Here is a 17,988-nt window from a genome sequence, read left to right as displayed (position 1 = left end):
AAAAAGCGGTCCGCGATTGGGCGCGAGCGAGGCATATTCGTTCTTCAAATTCCGTGTGTCTGGCGTAATTTCGGAAACGAATAAAAAATATTATTCCTTTTGTTTACATGCAAACGATGGCTTCTTGGAAGGTACATCATTGAGTGAACGAAAAGTTCCGCAAGCGAGGGAAAGAAGCGCCAAAAATGTACGAAACGTTCCGTGACAACGCAAGCCTTCGGGCAATTATTTTTGCAGAAAAGTTTCTGTTCCGCAGCTTTTGTTTTTCTATTTCATCCTATCCCTTTTTTAGCGTTATTCCGCCCTGCGCTTTGTGTACCGCATTATGCTAAGCCTTACGTTGTGGGCATCCGGAAAATAATGGGGTAGTACAGAATGAGAACAAGTATGATACGGAATGAATCATTCCACAATACAGTCGCAGCATTTCTCCGCGGGCAGTACGAAAAGTTGTTCGGTATCCGCCCATTATACGCCGTTACAACGGTCCGGATTGACGTGCCTTCGTTGTTTTTAAGTAGCAAGAAACTAGCGGCAATAAATGCTCCGAAGCAGTACCTTAAAAGAAGAAGAAAAGACTGCACTGCGTGCCGTTTCCTGTCATGTATATATAGCGTGACGCGGGGGAGTGCCTGCAGCGAATACAATTACGCTTCGAGCAGTTTCGGTGAGCACGCGCATAGTGTATGTGAGCGAGCAATATATCAGACGAGAGGGAAAAAATACTTTGTAAATATAAGCGAGGTAAAAAAGCGTAAAGGAAGGGGAACGGGCAACGCGCTCAGTCTTCTCGAATAATGGCCAGTTAGGCGGCGCGTATGCTCGCGCCCGTTCGCGCACCTGACGTCGTTCCCACGAGGTTTGTTCGCCCATACATTCCGTAGCGCCGATGTTCGCCGTTGTGGCATCTCCTTCTCTGCAGTGTGTACGCGAATTGGGTGCAACGCCGTGGACGCCTTTAACTTCGGCCAGCCACTGAAGGAATTGGAAAAAAAAAAAGCAATACAAAATAGAAGAAGCCAGGTTCGCGCGTATACTCTAAACACAAATAAGCCTAGGGAGTAAAAAGGGAGTATCCTGTCCTCTACAATCTCTATCAGAAGCAGGGCATGCTGCCCAAGCCCTGGCGTACATTTCCTTCGCCAAAAATGCAAAGTAGCTATGGTCGGCAAAGGATTAGGTCGCACCGCATTTTTTTATTCTTGGGAATGAATGGGTAGCACGGGAGACCCGAAAGGGGAGCGGGCGTCGGCAGGAAAATAGAGCTAACTGTGCCAAACTTATTTCGGATAATCAAACACACCTGCTAAAGCATTATGCGAGATCGGCGTTGCTTCACCGATCATATCTTCCGTACTGCGCAGTTGGTATTATGGAGCTTCGGCTTGGCCAAGTTGGCTTGTCCTAACGAGACGAAGTTTTACATAGTGAAGGTTTAAACTCACTCGTAGATTAACAGCTCGTATTCAAAAGGACATATATCCATCGGCTAGAAGTAAAATCGGATTAATCGGAGACGCTTTTGAACATGCAGAGAAGCGTAATCGTACTATTCGTGTCCATCTATGTGTACGCGGTGAATCAAATCCGCATCATTGTGCTTTGCAGCTGAACGTCACATCTAGGCCACAACTTTGCTTAGGGAACAGCGCTTCGTAACAGGTAGACACAAACCACAAGGAGTAAGGGAAGCAGTAAGGTTTAATTAAGTAAGCCCATTGGCTTGCGCAGCTGCGGAAGACGTGCTTTCCTGATTTAGAGGGCGCGAAGATGTTCATCCTTCGGGAATTTCTGCTGCCGTCGCAGTGCTTTCCTGTATGAAGGCAAACGTAGTCTGAAGTCGCAATTTTATTGAACGTAGCAATTTTATTATTTTCAGTTTTCATCCACACTAGAAAGGAAGCGTTTTACTTTCAAATGAATTTCTGTTACGGTAGGCTACAAAGTTTAACCCCCCCCCCTTCAAGACGAAACAAAGAACACTCACTTATGGTCACTTTTTCTGTGTTTGCAATCCTGCCGCTTGTTACCTTGCTTGAAACTCTCCAAACATGTCATCACTATCGTCATCGCATTTTTGCTGTAATCATCGTTATCATCACCACCGCCACTATTAGATTTTTTAGCGCAATAACAACGTACAATACGGTCCACTGTTAAAGGGAACAAGAGATCGCGTGACCTGCATACTTTGCAAAGCGCTGCCTCTGACCAGTCGCAAGAATGGACGGCACCAAGTGCATGTTCCGGAAGAGTATTCGGCTGTGCTTATTGCGCGTGCACCGTGTATTATCATTTATCGCTGGCTCTCTTTGGAGTGTTTTGTAAAGCGTGGCATCAACGCGGCCTCATGTTCCCTTTAACAGTGGACCGTACCGTACCTCAGTTACTAGACACTCCCTTTTTGCGTCATTTAAGTGTTTTACCTCTGACTGATCAGCGTTCTGGCTCCTGTCCCGTTGGCCGTGCCGATTCGAGTGCGCGATAATTCTGGTGGCCAATGAGGGGCCATATTGCACCCTTCCTCCATGAAGATCCTTACAGAATTGTCGCCTTATTTGCCTGCTTGTTCATGCACGAAACCCGGTCTCCAGAGCTGTGAATGCTTCTAAAAAGGCAGAGTGCGAAATAACCCCCCCCCCTCCCCACCCCTTAATTTGTATCCACCCACCTCCCTCGTATTTTCGGTCAGGTTTTATTTCCCCAGGTAGCCTCCTTTCGCGCTTTGGAACTAGCAGCCGGGCGGGAACAAGCGGGGCGTAATTGTTATCTCTGCCAGTATGTCGACCAGGATAAAAAATAAGCGCGCCGCCAAACGATGAAAGTTTGGGAACGCCTTATGGCGTGTTTGGAAAGCATCTCGCGTGTACACGGTGTTTCGTTTTATTCAATGCATACCTTAACTTTTTCTTTAAGCGCTTTAAGAAGTACGCAGCATTGCTTTCGCCTCGAAGTTTCGGGCCAGATGGATAACTAATTGAAGCTAATTTTTATGCATGAAATTTTTAGTCACCTACCTGCTCTAAAGTCTATATAATTCCTTATTCAGCCTAAATCTTGAACTGCCTAATAAAGCTGCTGTGAAGATAGAATGAGGTTGGCCCATATCGGTAGCAATAAAAAGAAAAAAAATGCATTAAGGTGGAAATTTTTATCAGAGAATTTGTACACAGACATTGCACTCAGAAAGGGGGGTAGGGGTGGCTTGCGGTGTGCCTTGTCTCTGCACATATTCACTTTCTTTGCATCTCCACCCAGGACGCTAGCGTCATCGATTTCCCGTTAGGGTAACGAGGGCAGGAGAGCGCGTCTTGCAACTTCCTCGCGATTCCCGGCGTCCCGACAGTCGCCCAAAGACGGATGCGTGCTCCCCGCTAACGGTAAAACAAACGGCCACGCTACAAAAGGGAAGAGTCCTCGTAAACATATAAACCCGAGTCAGTTCCCCTTATTCCGAAACCCATTCAACATTCGCAGTCGGTGCACTGTACACATACAGATATGCATACAGCAAGGAGGCCCGGGCAAAGCATGTTTTGCGCCCGGAATACGGAGCGCGCGGTCTCAATCAGATTAAGATGCAGCGAACCGGCGGAGCGGCGCGCGGGGCAAACATGCCTGGAACGGATCGCATTTCTACGTCGCCCGGATGTTTTCGTGGTGGCGGTGATACATGTCTCTGCCTCTCCGCTGAATGGTCTACGAACCGTGACGATCCATTTGAACCACGCGGACTGTTCGTTTTCCTTTTCTTTCATCGTCATCAAGCTGACTAAGTACACTGCCAGGGCATGTCCCGTATTTCTTCAATTAACTCGGTTCCGTGTCAGAGGCGGCTACATTGTTGCAGCACACTTCTTAATCTCATCCGCCTACTCATTTCATCTTATATGCCCCACCCCGCAACTCTCGCCGTCTCTTTTAATCCTGTCCACTATCGTTTGCAACCATCGGTTACCGTACCTATGCGCTGCTAATGCCCACATTTTATTCGAAATTTCAACTGGCATATAATGAACTCGCGTTTGTCCCCTCACCCAGTCTGCTCTCGTGCTGTTACCCCACCTTATCTTTAAACCCTTGTTAGCCTTGACTGTATCAATTTCCTTCCATAGCTCGCCGACTGCTCAGTTTGACCCTTTTTGTTAGGCTCCACATCTGTGCCCGTACGTGAACAGCAGTAAGTACACCTCTTGTACGTACTTTATCTCTTGAAGTTAATAGTGGTAATCTGCCGTTCATGACCTGCGCTGTTGGTTTTTCGTTTCGAACTGTGGCTGACAAACTGGAAAGACCAGTTATAACCGGTCTTTGCGTGTTGTTTAGGAAGGCTGTTTCGTGTAGGCAGCCGGCGGCGAATGTGTGCCCCTCATTGAACCATATACTATATATATATACAATAAACCGTATAATGACCTTCTAGGCTAAGCATGTCTATTACTGAAACGGCTGCCTTTTCTCCTCCTTTCAGTTCTTTTTAGAAATGTGACTGACCAGTCATAACCCGCCCCGACCCTTAATGAAGGCCTGCTTATATCAGGTCTCTTTTACGTGCAGTACTCCACTTAGTAAGGCGTCGTTCAGCCGTTCGTTTGTGCCTTTGCATTAGTAAGCCCATGCTCAGTTGTGTCACTTACTACTTGCGATAGCAGATCACGAAGTGACTCCACACTGTTCTCGCGTGATCTGCTTACTGGAGAGCTTTTGTATAACGTAACCAGCCATGCACCACGTGGTGACGCAGCGGACAGCACGGTCGGTACCTTACCCTCACGAAGTGCCGAAATGTTTGTGAGGCCGTGCGTGCTCGCTTTGGGCAATCTTCGAACAGCTCGACGGTTTCAGCCTTTTCGGTTCTCGAAGGCGGGTGTTGAGATGTCGGTGAATGCCCATCACAATATATTTCCCGAAGGCGCTGCGCGGCTTTGTAGCAACGCTCGAGTGGTGTGCGTGCGCGACGGCGACCGGCAGACACGATTGAATACCGAATACCGAGTTGGATGCCACTACCTATTTGAGACTACAAAGAGCTTTCGAGTGTTCAAAAGCGTGTGATAGAAGAAAAGAAAAGGAGAGAATGCTTTGAAGGTACGGGTGTATTGAATCAGTGGAACAAGTTCCGAGGAATCTTAAGTGGATTAAAATGCATCTTTGAATTGCGTCGGCAGAACGCTTCGTCGGCAAAGCGGCACCATGCTGTCGGCGCCGCCGTTCAACTTCAAAGGAAGACCCGGCTCTACTCGTTATTTGGGGATTTCTTGCAAAGCGAGACCCCTGGCTCTTTGTTCCCTTTTTTTTACGGGCCTCTTCCCAGCCGAGCTGTGGATGCGTTGTTTTTTTTTTTTTTTTGTTCTTGTTTTTTTCTGCGCGCAGTGGAAAAGGGCAAAACGCGCACTAAAAGTACGAAGCGGGGAGCACAGTTCTTTGAAGGAGAGGCCCCTAGCTCGTAAACTTCCGCGTTGTTTGTAGTTGGAAGTAACCATTGCCTTTCTTCTAGAGTAAGCCCGTGTACATAATGCATTGGGGCTTTATTGTCGTCGCCCTAAACGAATGATGTCGTTTGCGTCAGTTTTTAAAGGGCTTGTGTGGTTAAAGCGTTGCCTCAGCGTCTTTTCTTTTTCTTTTTATAGTCGTTCTTAGTGTTGTAGTTTGCTGCTTAATAATTTACCAGTTAACTATTATGCTTGTTGCATGCCTGCTACTTTATATATTGAATCTTATTGTCATAATAAAGCGCCTCCCCTCCCCTCCCATTTCTTATCATTTACACATTGCTACAATACATGAGTATTCGGACAGACTTTGAACATTGATGTAGATTGCAAGTATTTCGGCATTGGCAACCGCTGCAGTACAGTCACATGGGGATGCCCGTGTCACAGCGAACATTTGCTGTGACACAGCAAATGTTGTGAAAGGGTGAGTGGAACGTGGAAGGTTGCATTGACAGACGTAGTCAAATGAGAGTATCCTAATGTATAAATAATGCTTAGTACTTATCGAAATTCATGCGCTACAGTTTTGCATGCGCGAAAGCTAGGAGGGAAAAGCAGTGCCATTTCCATGGGGCCGGGAGCAAACATTGTTGGACAGACCGCGCGACACTCTGGGCAGAGAAGACAGCAATTCTCTCGCTGACGCGACTTTCACCTTCTCTTTAAAAGGCGGGAGGGCTTCTTTTATCCTCTCTTTCCCTCTACGGAGTGTGCGGCAAGCAATATGGTGGCGCGCACTGTAAAAGGGCCTTGAAAGGCGTCGGCCGACCTTTGCCCCTCTTCGTTCATGCCTCGCCTTACAGGCATTTTCTACTGACTTTTTTTTTTCTTCCTCAGCACTCACTCCTAACATTTTGTTGTTGTCTGTTTATGCGCAAGTGAAAGTTTTGTATGTCGTTGTCTCTGTGTCCGAAATCTGTAGTTCTCCCTCGTTTTGTCGAAAACAGCCCGAAAGAGGGAGGTCGCGATTTGACTTTGCGATCGCGCTCTGTGTGCGGCTCGCGTTTCGGCATTCGGAGTTCGCGCCAGAAGTCACTGACGCCTTCCTCCCCTTCTTTCTTTCTCCCTTTCCTTCTTCGCAGCAGCAGGGATCCACCGTGGTCGTCGAGACCGATGCGCACGGCGTGGTTCACGTGAAAGTTGTCGGTGAGTGTCAGAACCCTCTTCCTCTCGACCGCACTGACGTCGTAACCATTTTGGAGGCTTTCTGGGAAATAGTTTCTAAACTTAATTTTATCGCATCTCTTACACCACGATAAAGATATTCATATATAAACAGATCGTCTCTCGATGGGCTTCAAGCATTTTTTTTTCTTTTTTCTATTAATATTCAAAACCTCACTCTATTGGTTTTGTACATGAAAAGTCGTAATTTCTCTCAGTAAGCTCAGAACAAACTTTCAGAATTGAAATTTCGGTACGCATTGGAAGCTTAGACCATTTATATCAACGTTTTTATCTTATAATATTCCACTGTTTTCTCACATATATTTTCAAAAGCGCGGCTGATTCGTTTTCTATGGCAGCTTTAACTACCCGCCTATAGCGCAGGAAATAGTTTAAAAAGTAAAATTTCGCTGCGTATCGGAATCTCAGACCACTTCTGTATACTTGTGGATGACAGTGTCTTAAAATTTCACGCAGTTGCGGCTGACTGTTAAAATGCGTTCTTAGAATCCTGGACGTTTACTCCTTTCAACTCTGCTGTTCGAACTCTGCTAGTGCCCTGTCGTTAGCAACCAGCCTTGAATAATTTGCATTGCTCTGTGCCCATCGACTTCTTGGGCGCTTACTGGTGCTGTGCATTGTCCAGTTGCTGCAGCGCTCTTTGAAGTTGGCGGTGTTTTGTACATTGGTCTCTCCTTCGATGAACGAATGATTGGAAAATTAAGAAAACTTAAACACTATATATTTTTGCTCTCCAGGAGGGAAGGTATAGTAATAGCCGTTGTTAATTACCCCTCTCTCCAAGCTCTTGGGAGGCATCACCGCCGGTGCGACGTTCTCAGTAACGTTGCAACAGGGATCATACAGTGACAGCCTTTGTCTAAAATTAAAGGGTCTCCTAGCCGCCCAGTGGGCCCTTTGCAGCATGAACAGAATGCGCAACTTCGACAAGGGTGAAGGCGGTGAGAGTTCCTATCTCTCCCGAGAAATCTATGCCCGTGACTGCGCACCAACCTTAATGAAGGGAAAAGAAACTATTTGCTTGGTTTCTATGCTTTCCACAGAGGCTGCTCTCAGTCTGCTCGCTGTAGGTCGCACCCAGCCACTGCAGTGCTAACAGACGTGACTCGCGGTACGTTTAGTTAAACTTGGACGTGCGAAGGATCCCACGAAGAAACTCAACCCTTGGATGTAAGAGGCGGGTAAGGAATCGAACCCGTCCAAGTGCAAATATTGCACGTGGAACTTGGTATGAAAAAAAAAAAAGTCACATGAAAAAGGGAAACGATTCCTTTCATTCAACCTTGTTTTCTTGACAGGCGGGCTCCGAAAGAGCATTTTCGTGATCCTCCTGTTCCTTTCTTTTCACGCGTTCGTCATAAGTTAAACTTTCTAAAGCAGTTTTATAGGAAGGGGAACGCGGGTTATGTTTGTCCAAGTAATTTAACTGCAGCTCCAGCAAGGTTTGTATTTTGTGTCTCGTCCATTGCGTGTGCATTGACCTCCCGGTAGTTATTGGAAGTCATTCGACGTGTACGCGCACATGCGCAAACGAAGACGCGTCAGCTTAAGCGCAACATGTTCGTGCAGGCTTTGGTAAAGCCGGACTGCGTTAATTTCTTGATTTTCTGCACGCTTTCCGCCGTCAGCAGTTGCTGCTAGCCGTTTTTGTCGATTCATTGGCTTGATTTGGGAGGGGAGGGGGGAGGGGCTTGCCATTGGACGCGGTGTCACGTCGATGCTCTGTCGAAACCTTTTACTCTCGATGGCCGCCTCTGTTACGAAAAAAAAAAAAAAAATACGCGCTAGTGTGCAAGGGGCGGGGATCGTAGTTACGAGAAAAACAGATGTACTACTGTTATCAGCGAAACATCAAACGCGTCTGGCAGTTGCAAAATTCTGACGATTATCTGGGAGCGCTGCCACATATTTGTCCACACCACGAGTGGCAAGAACAGAAAAACGGGAATTGTATTTACCAGACTGAGCCCTGTTCAGCTTTAATGGCGTTTCACTGAACTGGCAGACTTATCCCCCTTAGGAGCAATACGCGACGAAACCTTTTACGAAGCAGGGGCATGTACGGTCGGCTAACGTTCAAAGAAGGAAAACCGCGCGTTTCTCTTATTATTGATAGGGAGGGTTGCTCTTCCTTGCGTAATCGCTGACAATTCTCCTGTGCAACTATTGTAAAGCGCTTCTCACCCGTATTTTTGGTTCCTCCCTTTTCTTTTTTAATTTTTTCGTCGTGCTTCGGCAATTCAATCCAATCTACTACTGCCGCGCCGTCCGTCTAGCATCCGACGACGAGTTGAAAGACGGAGCCGAATGACGCAGTCAGTGACGTCAAAGCCTGGCGAGACGCGCAGCCACCCACCCACTCCCGGGTGACCTTTTCCAGCGCTCATCCGTTTTCGGTGTCGCTTGGGAGGGATAGGGAAAACAAGCGAAATCGACAAGTGCGGGATGATTGGATAAATGTGGGAGTAGTAAAGGAAGGCTACAGTGACGCGGTGTAGGACGGACCGCTTGTTACATTTGTCCCTGTTAGGGAAGAAGGGGAAGTGGCCATAGAGAGCGGAGAGGGCGGAAGGAAGGGCCGCGGATTCTTACTTTTAGGGAAGAGCGGCGAGTAGGAGCTGTAGGGAGTGGAGGGGTGGAAGCGAGGACAGCGGAGAATGCGAATCAACGCACGTGGAAAAAAGAGGAAGAGCGGGAGACGCTGATTCTTGTTTGCACTACTTGTGCCGGCACTTGTAAGAGTGTGAAGCTTGGCGCGGAACAGAATTCATTGCTGCTGATAATGATAGTGAGCAGTAGAGTGGTAAAATGCGGTGCGTGTGTGTGGGGGGGGGGGGGGGGGGGAGACAGAAGAGGAGGGAGAGGAGCAGTAGTGAAGGCTGGAGCGTGGACACAGGAAGTCCAGCGCGAAACAGAATTGGTTATTGATAATTACGATCGTGAGCGATGGAAACTAATTCCATCAGGCATGTCAGGCAAAAATTAAGGCAGAATTCACGACATAAAAGTGGGTATTCAAGAAGGACTGTTTGTTGGGCTAGTTGATGAAGCATTTTTTTTAAAAAGGACAAAGCGCTAACGACGCATTCACAAGAAAGAAGACACGGACAAGCGCTCACTGGGAGTGTGTGGAACTACACTCCCCGCTTGTGAAGTTCTCTTAGACAAAAGGCTAACTGTATGTTGCCAGCATGGCAGGAGCACAAGCACAGATTGTGAACCTTACACTGTGCTGTCAGCCCGCCGTGCATATTTTTGTCTTATTACTCCCGCTGTTATGTGTATCTTTTGCGAGCTGACATGTCCATAAGCTCATAAAGCCAGCCAGCCTGCCCTTGCAAACGTGACTAAGTTGTAGATTATGCATCGTATATACGTTTGCTAAGATATCCTGAGAGCAATTTACAGTATCGTGCTCGTAAACTGCGCTGAAAGGTCCTTAAGCCGTCCGATTACGCGGTCGGTTAATCCTGTTTTGCTTGTTTTTGGAAGTTCATATTTATAATTTTCTTTTTTGTTGTGGCGCTTCACTTTGCGCTTAAAAATTACTTATTAGCGACGCTAACCACACTCCAAGGTCACCGGCTTCGAACGTTCGACCTTTATATCTAGCGCTGTGCAGCGAGCGTCGTCATCTTCATCAAGTTGCAGCTGCAGCACACTCTCGCTATGTGCAGTGAACATAGCCGTTTTCAGAAAGTCGTTTTCTGCACAGCTCCTTCATTTAAACTAGGTAGATATATGTCATGCACATACGACATCATGGCGAGTGTGGGTGAGACCCGCGAGCGTCGCGTTGAGAGGCGGCGTGGCGTAGAGGAAGCCGCTCTTGCTAAAGATGGAGAACATCAGACGGGCCCGAAAATCTTCCGAGACCTTCGAACAGCGAAAAGCTCTTTATATCCGCCGCCCCATTTCAGGTGCTTCAGATATGAGATAGCAGATACCGGGGCTGACAAACACCTTTGCCTTCCTTTTGGATGTATAATAAAACAACCACATGCTACTACTACTGCTAGCCCATTGCTGAGAAGCTTACAAAGCGTAGAAGCGTTCCAAGATCGAAGCAACAGGAGCGAGGGCGGCTGTTGGTTTATGCTTGTGAAAATTGGCTCATGGATAGTTGAACCTCTACAATTTTTTAAATGTTTGCTGATTTTTATTTTAAAAACTTTGAGAGACATCGGTGGGGTCGGTGCAGGTGGATTGTACTTCAAGACGGCCGATAGAGCTCAGTGTATGCGATAGAGCTCAGTGATTAATGAATTGATAAACTAAAATTAACTAAACTTTTTTAGGGGCCGTCTGTATTGAGAAATCAAAGGCCGTGAACGTAAAAGCTGAGACCAGTTTATAAATTTTCTTTATCGGCAATGCAGTTAAAGATGCTCATTTTTTAACTTTCATGGTTGACTTCCTGCAGTACACATTTCTTAAATAGTGCGGCTCGCGTTTCTTACATAGCAAATAAGTAAGCCGTTTGTCTATTTTATGCCGCAGAGGCAGTTGGCGAGATTTCTGCGACAACACTACGTCGAGCGACGCCATTCTTAAAATGTATATTATGGGAAGCGAACTTTATGAGCTGAACATGCGCATTTTTCAGGTTAACTATATCGAAATGCGCCCCGCCGGGGTTACGGCGCTCGACTACTGTGCCCAAGGAAGCGGGATCGAATCCCGGCCTCGGCGGTGCGTTTTGTTGGAGGCGAAACGGAGTGGCGTCCGTGTGCTGTGCGATGTCAGAACCCCAGGTGGTCGCTTTGGGACGTTAAACCCCACAAACCAACCACAAACCAACCAACTATATCGAAATGCATTGCCGACAAGGAAATTTTTAAACACTGGACTCAGCTCATATGTTGACAGCCTTTATTTTTAATGTAATGTTAACCTCTGAAATTAAAGGTAGAAAAGTTTAGATAATTTTAGTTAGTTTATCGTTTCATCATTGGGCTCAGTCACCTGCATAATGTCCGCCTTGCTCTGCAATCTACCTGCAAAGACCGCGCCGACTTATCTCCCACAGGGTTTAAAATGACGCTTTATAACATTAAGAAATAAAAGGGGGGTGTATGTCTCAACCCCTAGAAGAAAACTAAAACTGTGATGGGTGCTTTCTTTTTTATACTTTTTTCACAACGCTGCTGAGGTAAACGCTCTCGGTTCTGCTGCCGCAGACTGTCCATAGGCGCACCGACGACAGATAGACGTTGCCGTGTAGCCAATGCAACCTCGGTGCCAACTTGCCAACTCGGACGGATCGAACAAATAGGCCAGTCGCTTGATGTGATAATGCTGCACGAAACTCTGTATTACATTCTTCATCTTTAAGGAAGGATAGCGCAGAAAAAGACGAGAAACTTGGAGAAACACACTACGAGGCGTGTGAACACACCATGTGGTGTGTTACTCCAAGTGTCTCCTCTTTTTCTTCGCTATTCTTCCTTCAAGATGAACCAGTACCAACATGCCCAACTTTTCGCTCTGCTTCAATTTATTACATACCGTGGCGCTGTTCCTGGAACATTTCGCGCTAATTTGTAGTACGTAACAGGGGGACCGCCATCATTTTGGCTACTGCACAGATTCGCACCTAGAAAAAGATGTCAACAAATGGTGAAGGCTCATGCAGTTAATACAACTAGGCTTTGAGCGTCAGCTCTGAAAGGATCTGGCCATATGTGTAATGACTGGGGCGGTCACATATTTCACGATCTTAATGGATTATATAACGTCATCATCATACCGCCATAACCAGTAGCATCGCGATCGACCATGTATCCCGCTTGACACTTGACCGTCGTGAGTAACATCACCACCGGTCACGTCTGGCAACTTGTGCCGCATCTTTGTACAAGCGAAAGACTAATTCAATCAGTCATGAAAGTTGTCCGCATGAAATGGTACCGGAAGTTTTGTGACGTCAGTGTGACGTAATCACGTCAACGGTTTTTAGGAGAGGCGGGAGAGGGTTCTAGTCCTAATTTAAGGTCTGGAATTGGAAACCTAGGTAACGTCTATGGTTTGAGTCTCAGAGAAGATCGTTGGTTTGAGTCCCGCGCTACAGTTCCTGGGCCCTTCCCCCTTTGTCGCCTCTGTCGCGCCTCTCGTTCATAATGCATCGCGAAGGTACCTCCATGTGGCGCGCGGCGATCAATCGATCAATCAATCAATCAATCAATCAATCAATCAATCAATCAATCAATCAATCAATCAGTTTTATATCAAAATTGTGACGCAACCGTTCTTAGTGCATTGTTCCGGATAGTGTCTTTTCATTTCGCTGCGTAACTGACATGCATCTGCTAGTCTAGTTAAGCGATAAGGTGTTGCGACTGAAGCAAGAAGGAAAAGAAAATGCACGGGCCTGCTACTGGCTCTGTAGATGAGCCACCTCAGCTGCCTCGTGCAGACAGAAGAGAAAATAGAGAAGGAAAAAAAGGAAGAGGGAAAGAAAGACGCGCGCCGCAGCAACAGCCGTCGTCCACCACCGATGCGGTGGCGGGTGCAATGACGACCTACAACAGATAAAAATTCGGTGGCAGGTTAGCCCAGCCCCGTAGGGCCAGGAACAGCCCCCAAGGATTAGGACCGACTTTACGTGCGTCCAAGTGCATGCCCTAACCATTCCTACATCTACGTGACCTAGCGCAGCGGGAGCTTTGGAATGGCGCGTCACCACGCGGAAAAGCTCTCGCCTTCATACGCGCAGGCGGTCCTAATGTTTCACACCTTACTGTGAAGCGGTACGCAGCAAGGTTGACCACGAGGATATTTGGCTTTGCTGTGTGGAAGAGAGGGACATACCACCCGATAAAGAGAAGCTATTGCAGAGACAGAGAGAGAGAGATGAATGGATGGATGGACGGACAGATGGAATTGTTTTGGCGCTACGGGAAAAAACACACACGACAAAAAAAAAAAAAAAAAAACTGCGTTAAAAACAATTTCCGCTTGAAAATATGCTCTTGTCCAAAGTTTGTGGCCATAACTGAAGCCGATGGTTGGGCATAGCAGCCTCTCTGAATCAACGTGACGCGTCTCGAAAACAAGTTGGACAGCCCATTCGGTATGACTGATCGTGCGTCCACGTGAATAACCCTTTCTGGCAACAAGTGCCCGCTTGCTCTGCGACTGCTCAGCGCGTGTTATGACTATGTTGTTCTCTTCCGATTCGGAACGAAAAGACCCCCCCCCCCCCATCCCCTCTCGAACACTCCATAAAACAAGCGTGCGTATCTACCAGTAAAGAGAACCGGAGGGGGGGGGGGGGGGGGCTTGTGATCAGAAATGCTATTATCGGAGGCGATATTTCTCGTGCAGCTCCTCTAAATCAGCCGCGCAGGTTTATGCAGTACAAAAAAATGACTGAGCAAAGGCTGAGAAGAAAGCCCGATGACCGCCTGTTTTGATTGATCTCCTGTCAAGGTGAATAGCCTTTATTCTGACGCGTGCCTTCCACGTACTCCGACCATCCTCCACAGTACGGGAAAAGATGAGACGATAAGGGGGCAACTCCCTATTAGGGATCGTATCTTGCAGAAACTTTTGGAACTTGAAGGCGCGTCGCGTAGCCGCCTTATGCGGAAGACGACGCTTTGACCGATTTGACACGGCAGTTTCGTGGATTAGAGGTTGGCGTTCGCGAAGATGATTGTGACGGGATGCCGGTACACATAACGGATCGCCTGTCGAGGAAAATAACTGCTCTTATTCGACGAGCTTCCACGAGTTTTATACTGTTGAGCGGTCTGCACTTTCGAGGGGGAAAAAATGCGGAGGTGGGCTTCCCTTTGCGGATTCTCGTTCACCTACAGGGTCAGTCACACTTACCGAGAACTCCATTTGACTGCGCACCTGCGGAGCGCCAGTATCTAACCCTTTCACGAATCAAAACACAATGGCGCGAGAGAAGAGGCACGTGTAGGTGGACGCTTCGTGCCGTCTGCCATTTTGCAGCAGTTTTATACGGGATTTTGCGCACTGAGTTTCCACATGTGTGCAGCCACGCCCAGATGTGTTCCTTCTAAGTGTTATTGAACCCTGTACATGCACTTTGCTGCTCGCATATCCCTAATTTTTTATATCTGCAAGGGCCGTGAAAGGCTGGATTCCGATATCACTTTCCCATCACGAAGGCGAAGCCTCAGCTTGAAATGCTTGCCAAATTGGCCATGTCGTGCGATCTCGTGACGTCATATATGCGAATGCCCAATCAGAGTACGGCTATGTCACACCGGCCAGAACCGCGCCCGTGATGTTTAAGGCGAAATCCTTTCTTGGCCTATGGGCTGCGGAAGTTCCCGCAGGAAATGCGCGCGCGAACCGGCGCTTGAAGAAAAAAAGAATTACGGCTGATTTGCACAGGTAATCAAATGCGAAGTAGGTGCGTAGCACTGCTGATCCCTGCTATTCCTTTGGCATCGCTTGCAGTCGCGCAGCCCGTTGTCCTGGAGTTTCTACCGCACGTTTGTTCCTCTTCGCTTCGGTATCCGTTTCACGCTGACGCTCAGTGTCTTGAGCAATTTCCTAAGGACGCTCGGCACGTTTCCTCATTCTTTGTGCTTCTAGATTCTTGCACCGTTTAGCTGCAATATCAGAATCAGTAGTCTACGATCCCGCTGCCTTCGTAACGGTTGTACTTCAGCACGTCGAGCACGGCGAATCACATTGCGACGTGATGCAAACGCGCGGCGCAGCTGCGTCCTCAACTTTCTTTACACCATCTTCACAAATGAACGAAAACAGGCACATTTACCCCTTTACAATGCACTGCTCTGCGGCCGGAAGGTCTGGAGTGGGATCATAGGGGTAGAGCAGAGAGAGGGAAATGCGCTTGAAGGCGAGCGCCAGTTAAGGCGCGGAGGTGAGCAGTGAGCACAAGCTCGGAACCGAGATCCAGGAAACACCGCGCGTGAACTTCTGCTGTTCGTGAAGGCTGAGGAGTGTCTGATGTGAGGGAAGCGATGCCGAAGTTGAGGACGCGCGAGCGACACACGACTGCTCACTCTGGAGTAACACACGCTTGTGCAACGTTGCCCAGTGACGGGCGCCACGCTCGCCATAGACACGCCCCTCTCTCACAGGGTGCATCTATGCAGCCGCTCCGCCCTCTTTTCCTTCCTCCTCTTCAAGTTCATGGAGAGACGGATGGACAGAGAGAGAGAGGGAGTGGCTTCTGCTGCAGCTGTGCGGCCGTTCCGCCTCCTCAATGCTGAGCCGCGCGACGCGCGCGTCGCCACCTTCTCTTTCTCCCCTTCAGGTTCACGAAAAGGGAGAGAGAGAGAGAGAGTGAGGGAGTGGCTCCGGACAGACATCGGCGAAATCCGTGATTGTGACTAGCAGTGCTATGCACTAAAAATGTCTCCACCTGGAATCGAGCCATTATTCCTTGGATCCCCAGCCGAGCGCGCAAACCACTACTCCACTCCGGTTTCGCGAGAAACCGATCGTAATTCTCCTCGTGTAGAGTGACGATCACAGTTACGATGACATTGACGATGCAGTGAAGGCCTCTGTCTTTGCAGGGGGGGGGGGGGGGGGGGGGGAGAGCTTGTGAGCTGCAACTCATGCGACGGATGACCAGCGAGAAGGAAAACCGCTTTAATTTCAGCAGTCGAAATGAGCTCGAACCGACGCAAGGTGGAAAGCCGGAGATATGGCTGAGCAATCAGGGCCTTCGTGACTTTTCGCTCACTGTATTGACGTCGTGTGTTTCGCCTTGACGATCTCGCGTTAGGATTAGTGACGAAGTTTTCAGTTCACTCATTTCAAATGCAGGAAATAAAACGTAAGAAATCGCAGCGCGTTATTGTAGGTGAAGTGGGAAGGTAATCGTGCCGCTGTAGAACATTTGCACCTGGCGTATTTGTCGGCTTCCAGCGCAGGCAGAAGCGACGCATCAACAACGAACGATTTATTAGAGCAGCGCTTTTCATAGCCCGCTGATCATGTTGCAGTCACGTGGATGATGACGTGGTTTCTCGATGACGCATCAGTTTGGCTTTCTACGTGCCTCAGTATATTTAGTGCTGGTTGACGCATCTGCCTCTCCTGCTTTCATGAATGGCTTATGAATATATTCTCTGTGCTGCCTTGTACCACGTGGGGTTACTTTAGTTAACGACTTCCTTCTTTTCTTTTCCCAGTACGTCTTTAACAGCGATTTCTCAGGACAGTTTATAATGCGTACCCATGGTTGAAGCTTTAGTCAACGAGCGTAATCAACATAGGCCAAAAGTTGTTAGGGAGCACAGTACAGAAATTGTGATTTTTCTTTGTTCCTGTTTGTTAAATGCTGCTACGGGCTAACCGCGGCCACACATTTGTTTATTCTGTTCGTGTTTTTCTTTTTTTTTTCTTGTTCTGGGCTTGCCGCTCTTTGAGTCTGGGTATGAATCGGTAATTCGCTTACGCGGGTGACATCTTGTGCTCGGGATGAGGTTGCGCCATTAACTCTCTCTTCTCTTTCATCTTCCAGAATGCAGCGATGAGGATGCCAGCCAGGCCGCCCTGAAGCGGCCCGCTACGCTGAGCCAGTCGGAGTACAACCTTCTGCAAGGTGAGTGTCGCCGCTTTGCGCCCCCTTTTTGTAGTTAGGGGCCGTTTAGTTAGCGTAAACAAGTGGAGAGGTGATTACTTTTTCTCTTCGCCATGCTAGTCGTGCGTTTGACGAAGTAAACAATACGTTCTACCTGATGAACCGTGCCCATAGCGAGGGGAAACCTTGCACACGATGAGGAGTGTTTTTTTTTTTTGTTTCTCTGCTAGTTACAGGCCACTCCTGCTGCGAACAAAGAAACTGGAATCACAACCTTATTTGGCGTTCGGCAGCTGATCCCAAGGTTTTGGGTTCGTCTCCGGCCGCATTTTTGCACAGGAAAAGACAGACATGACGGTTTGGTGTGGGATGAGAGTGCTTGTTAAACAACGCCAGCTGGTCTGAATTGACCCGGAACTTTTGAGGGAGGTCACTGTGGCGTACATTATAAGCCGACTTGCTTCGGGTCGTTAGAAACCAAAATAATCAAAAGGTAAAAAAAAAAAATACAACCCGAAGCTTACAAAAAATCTAAAGCGAACTAAAAATTCCTATATCTTAACTTTGAAGACCGAATCACATAGGTAGCATTTTGCTTTCGCGTAAAAGGTGGTAATGTCAAAGCAAACGAACATATAATAATATTTTATGACGTCACCGTACATGTTTTTACCTCGCTTTGGTTTTGCTTATGCTTGTGCAAACTGTTTAATCGCCTTCTGGCTGTAATTTTTCTAATTTCCTCATTCTAATCTTGAGACA

At 47.7% G+C, this 17,988-nt stretch overlaps 1 protein-coding gene across 5 annotated transcripts in view; it reads left to right on the top strand.

The window, feature by feature from the left end:
- The window catches only part of LOC146180365 (uncharacterized), a 451,687-nt gene that overhangs the window by 374,909 nt on the left and 58,790 nt on the right, over window positions 1-17,988 (top strand). For 4 of the 5 annotated variants that reach the window (XM_084579562.1, XM_084579559.1, XM_084579560.1 and 1 more), the window contains 2 exons: window positions 6,578-6,641; window positions 17,167-17,247. In XM_084579562.1, coding sequence (XP_084435688.1) covers window positions 6,578-6,641; window positions 17,167-17,247 — 145 coding nt within the window. The remainder of the gene's footprint in view (window positions 1-6,577; window positions 6,642-17,166; window positions 17,248-17,988) is intronic. The other variant, XM_084579561.1, reaches the window with a different exon arrangement.

The sequence above is a fragment of the Amblyomma maculatum genome, chromosome 9 (genome assembly GCF_055883805.1).
Source record: "Amblyomma maculatum isolate TAMU_Amacu chromosome 9, ASM5588380v1, whole genome shotgun sequence".
NCBI classification, from domain to species: domain Eukaryota; kingdom Metazoa; phylum Arthropoda; class Arachnida; order Ixodida; family Ixodidae; genus Amblyomma; species Amblyomma maculatum.
This window is presented reverse-complemented; position numbering and strand designations above follow the sequence as displayed.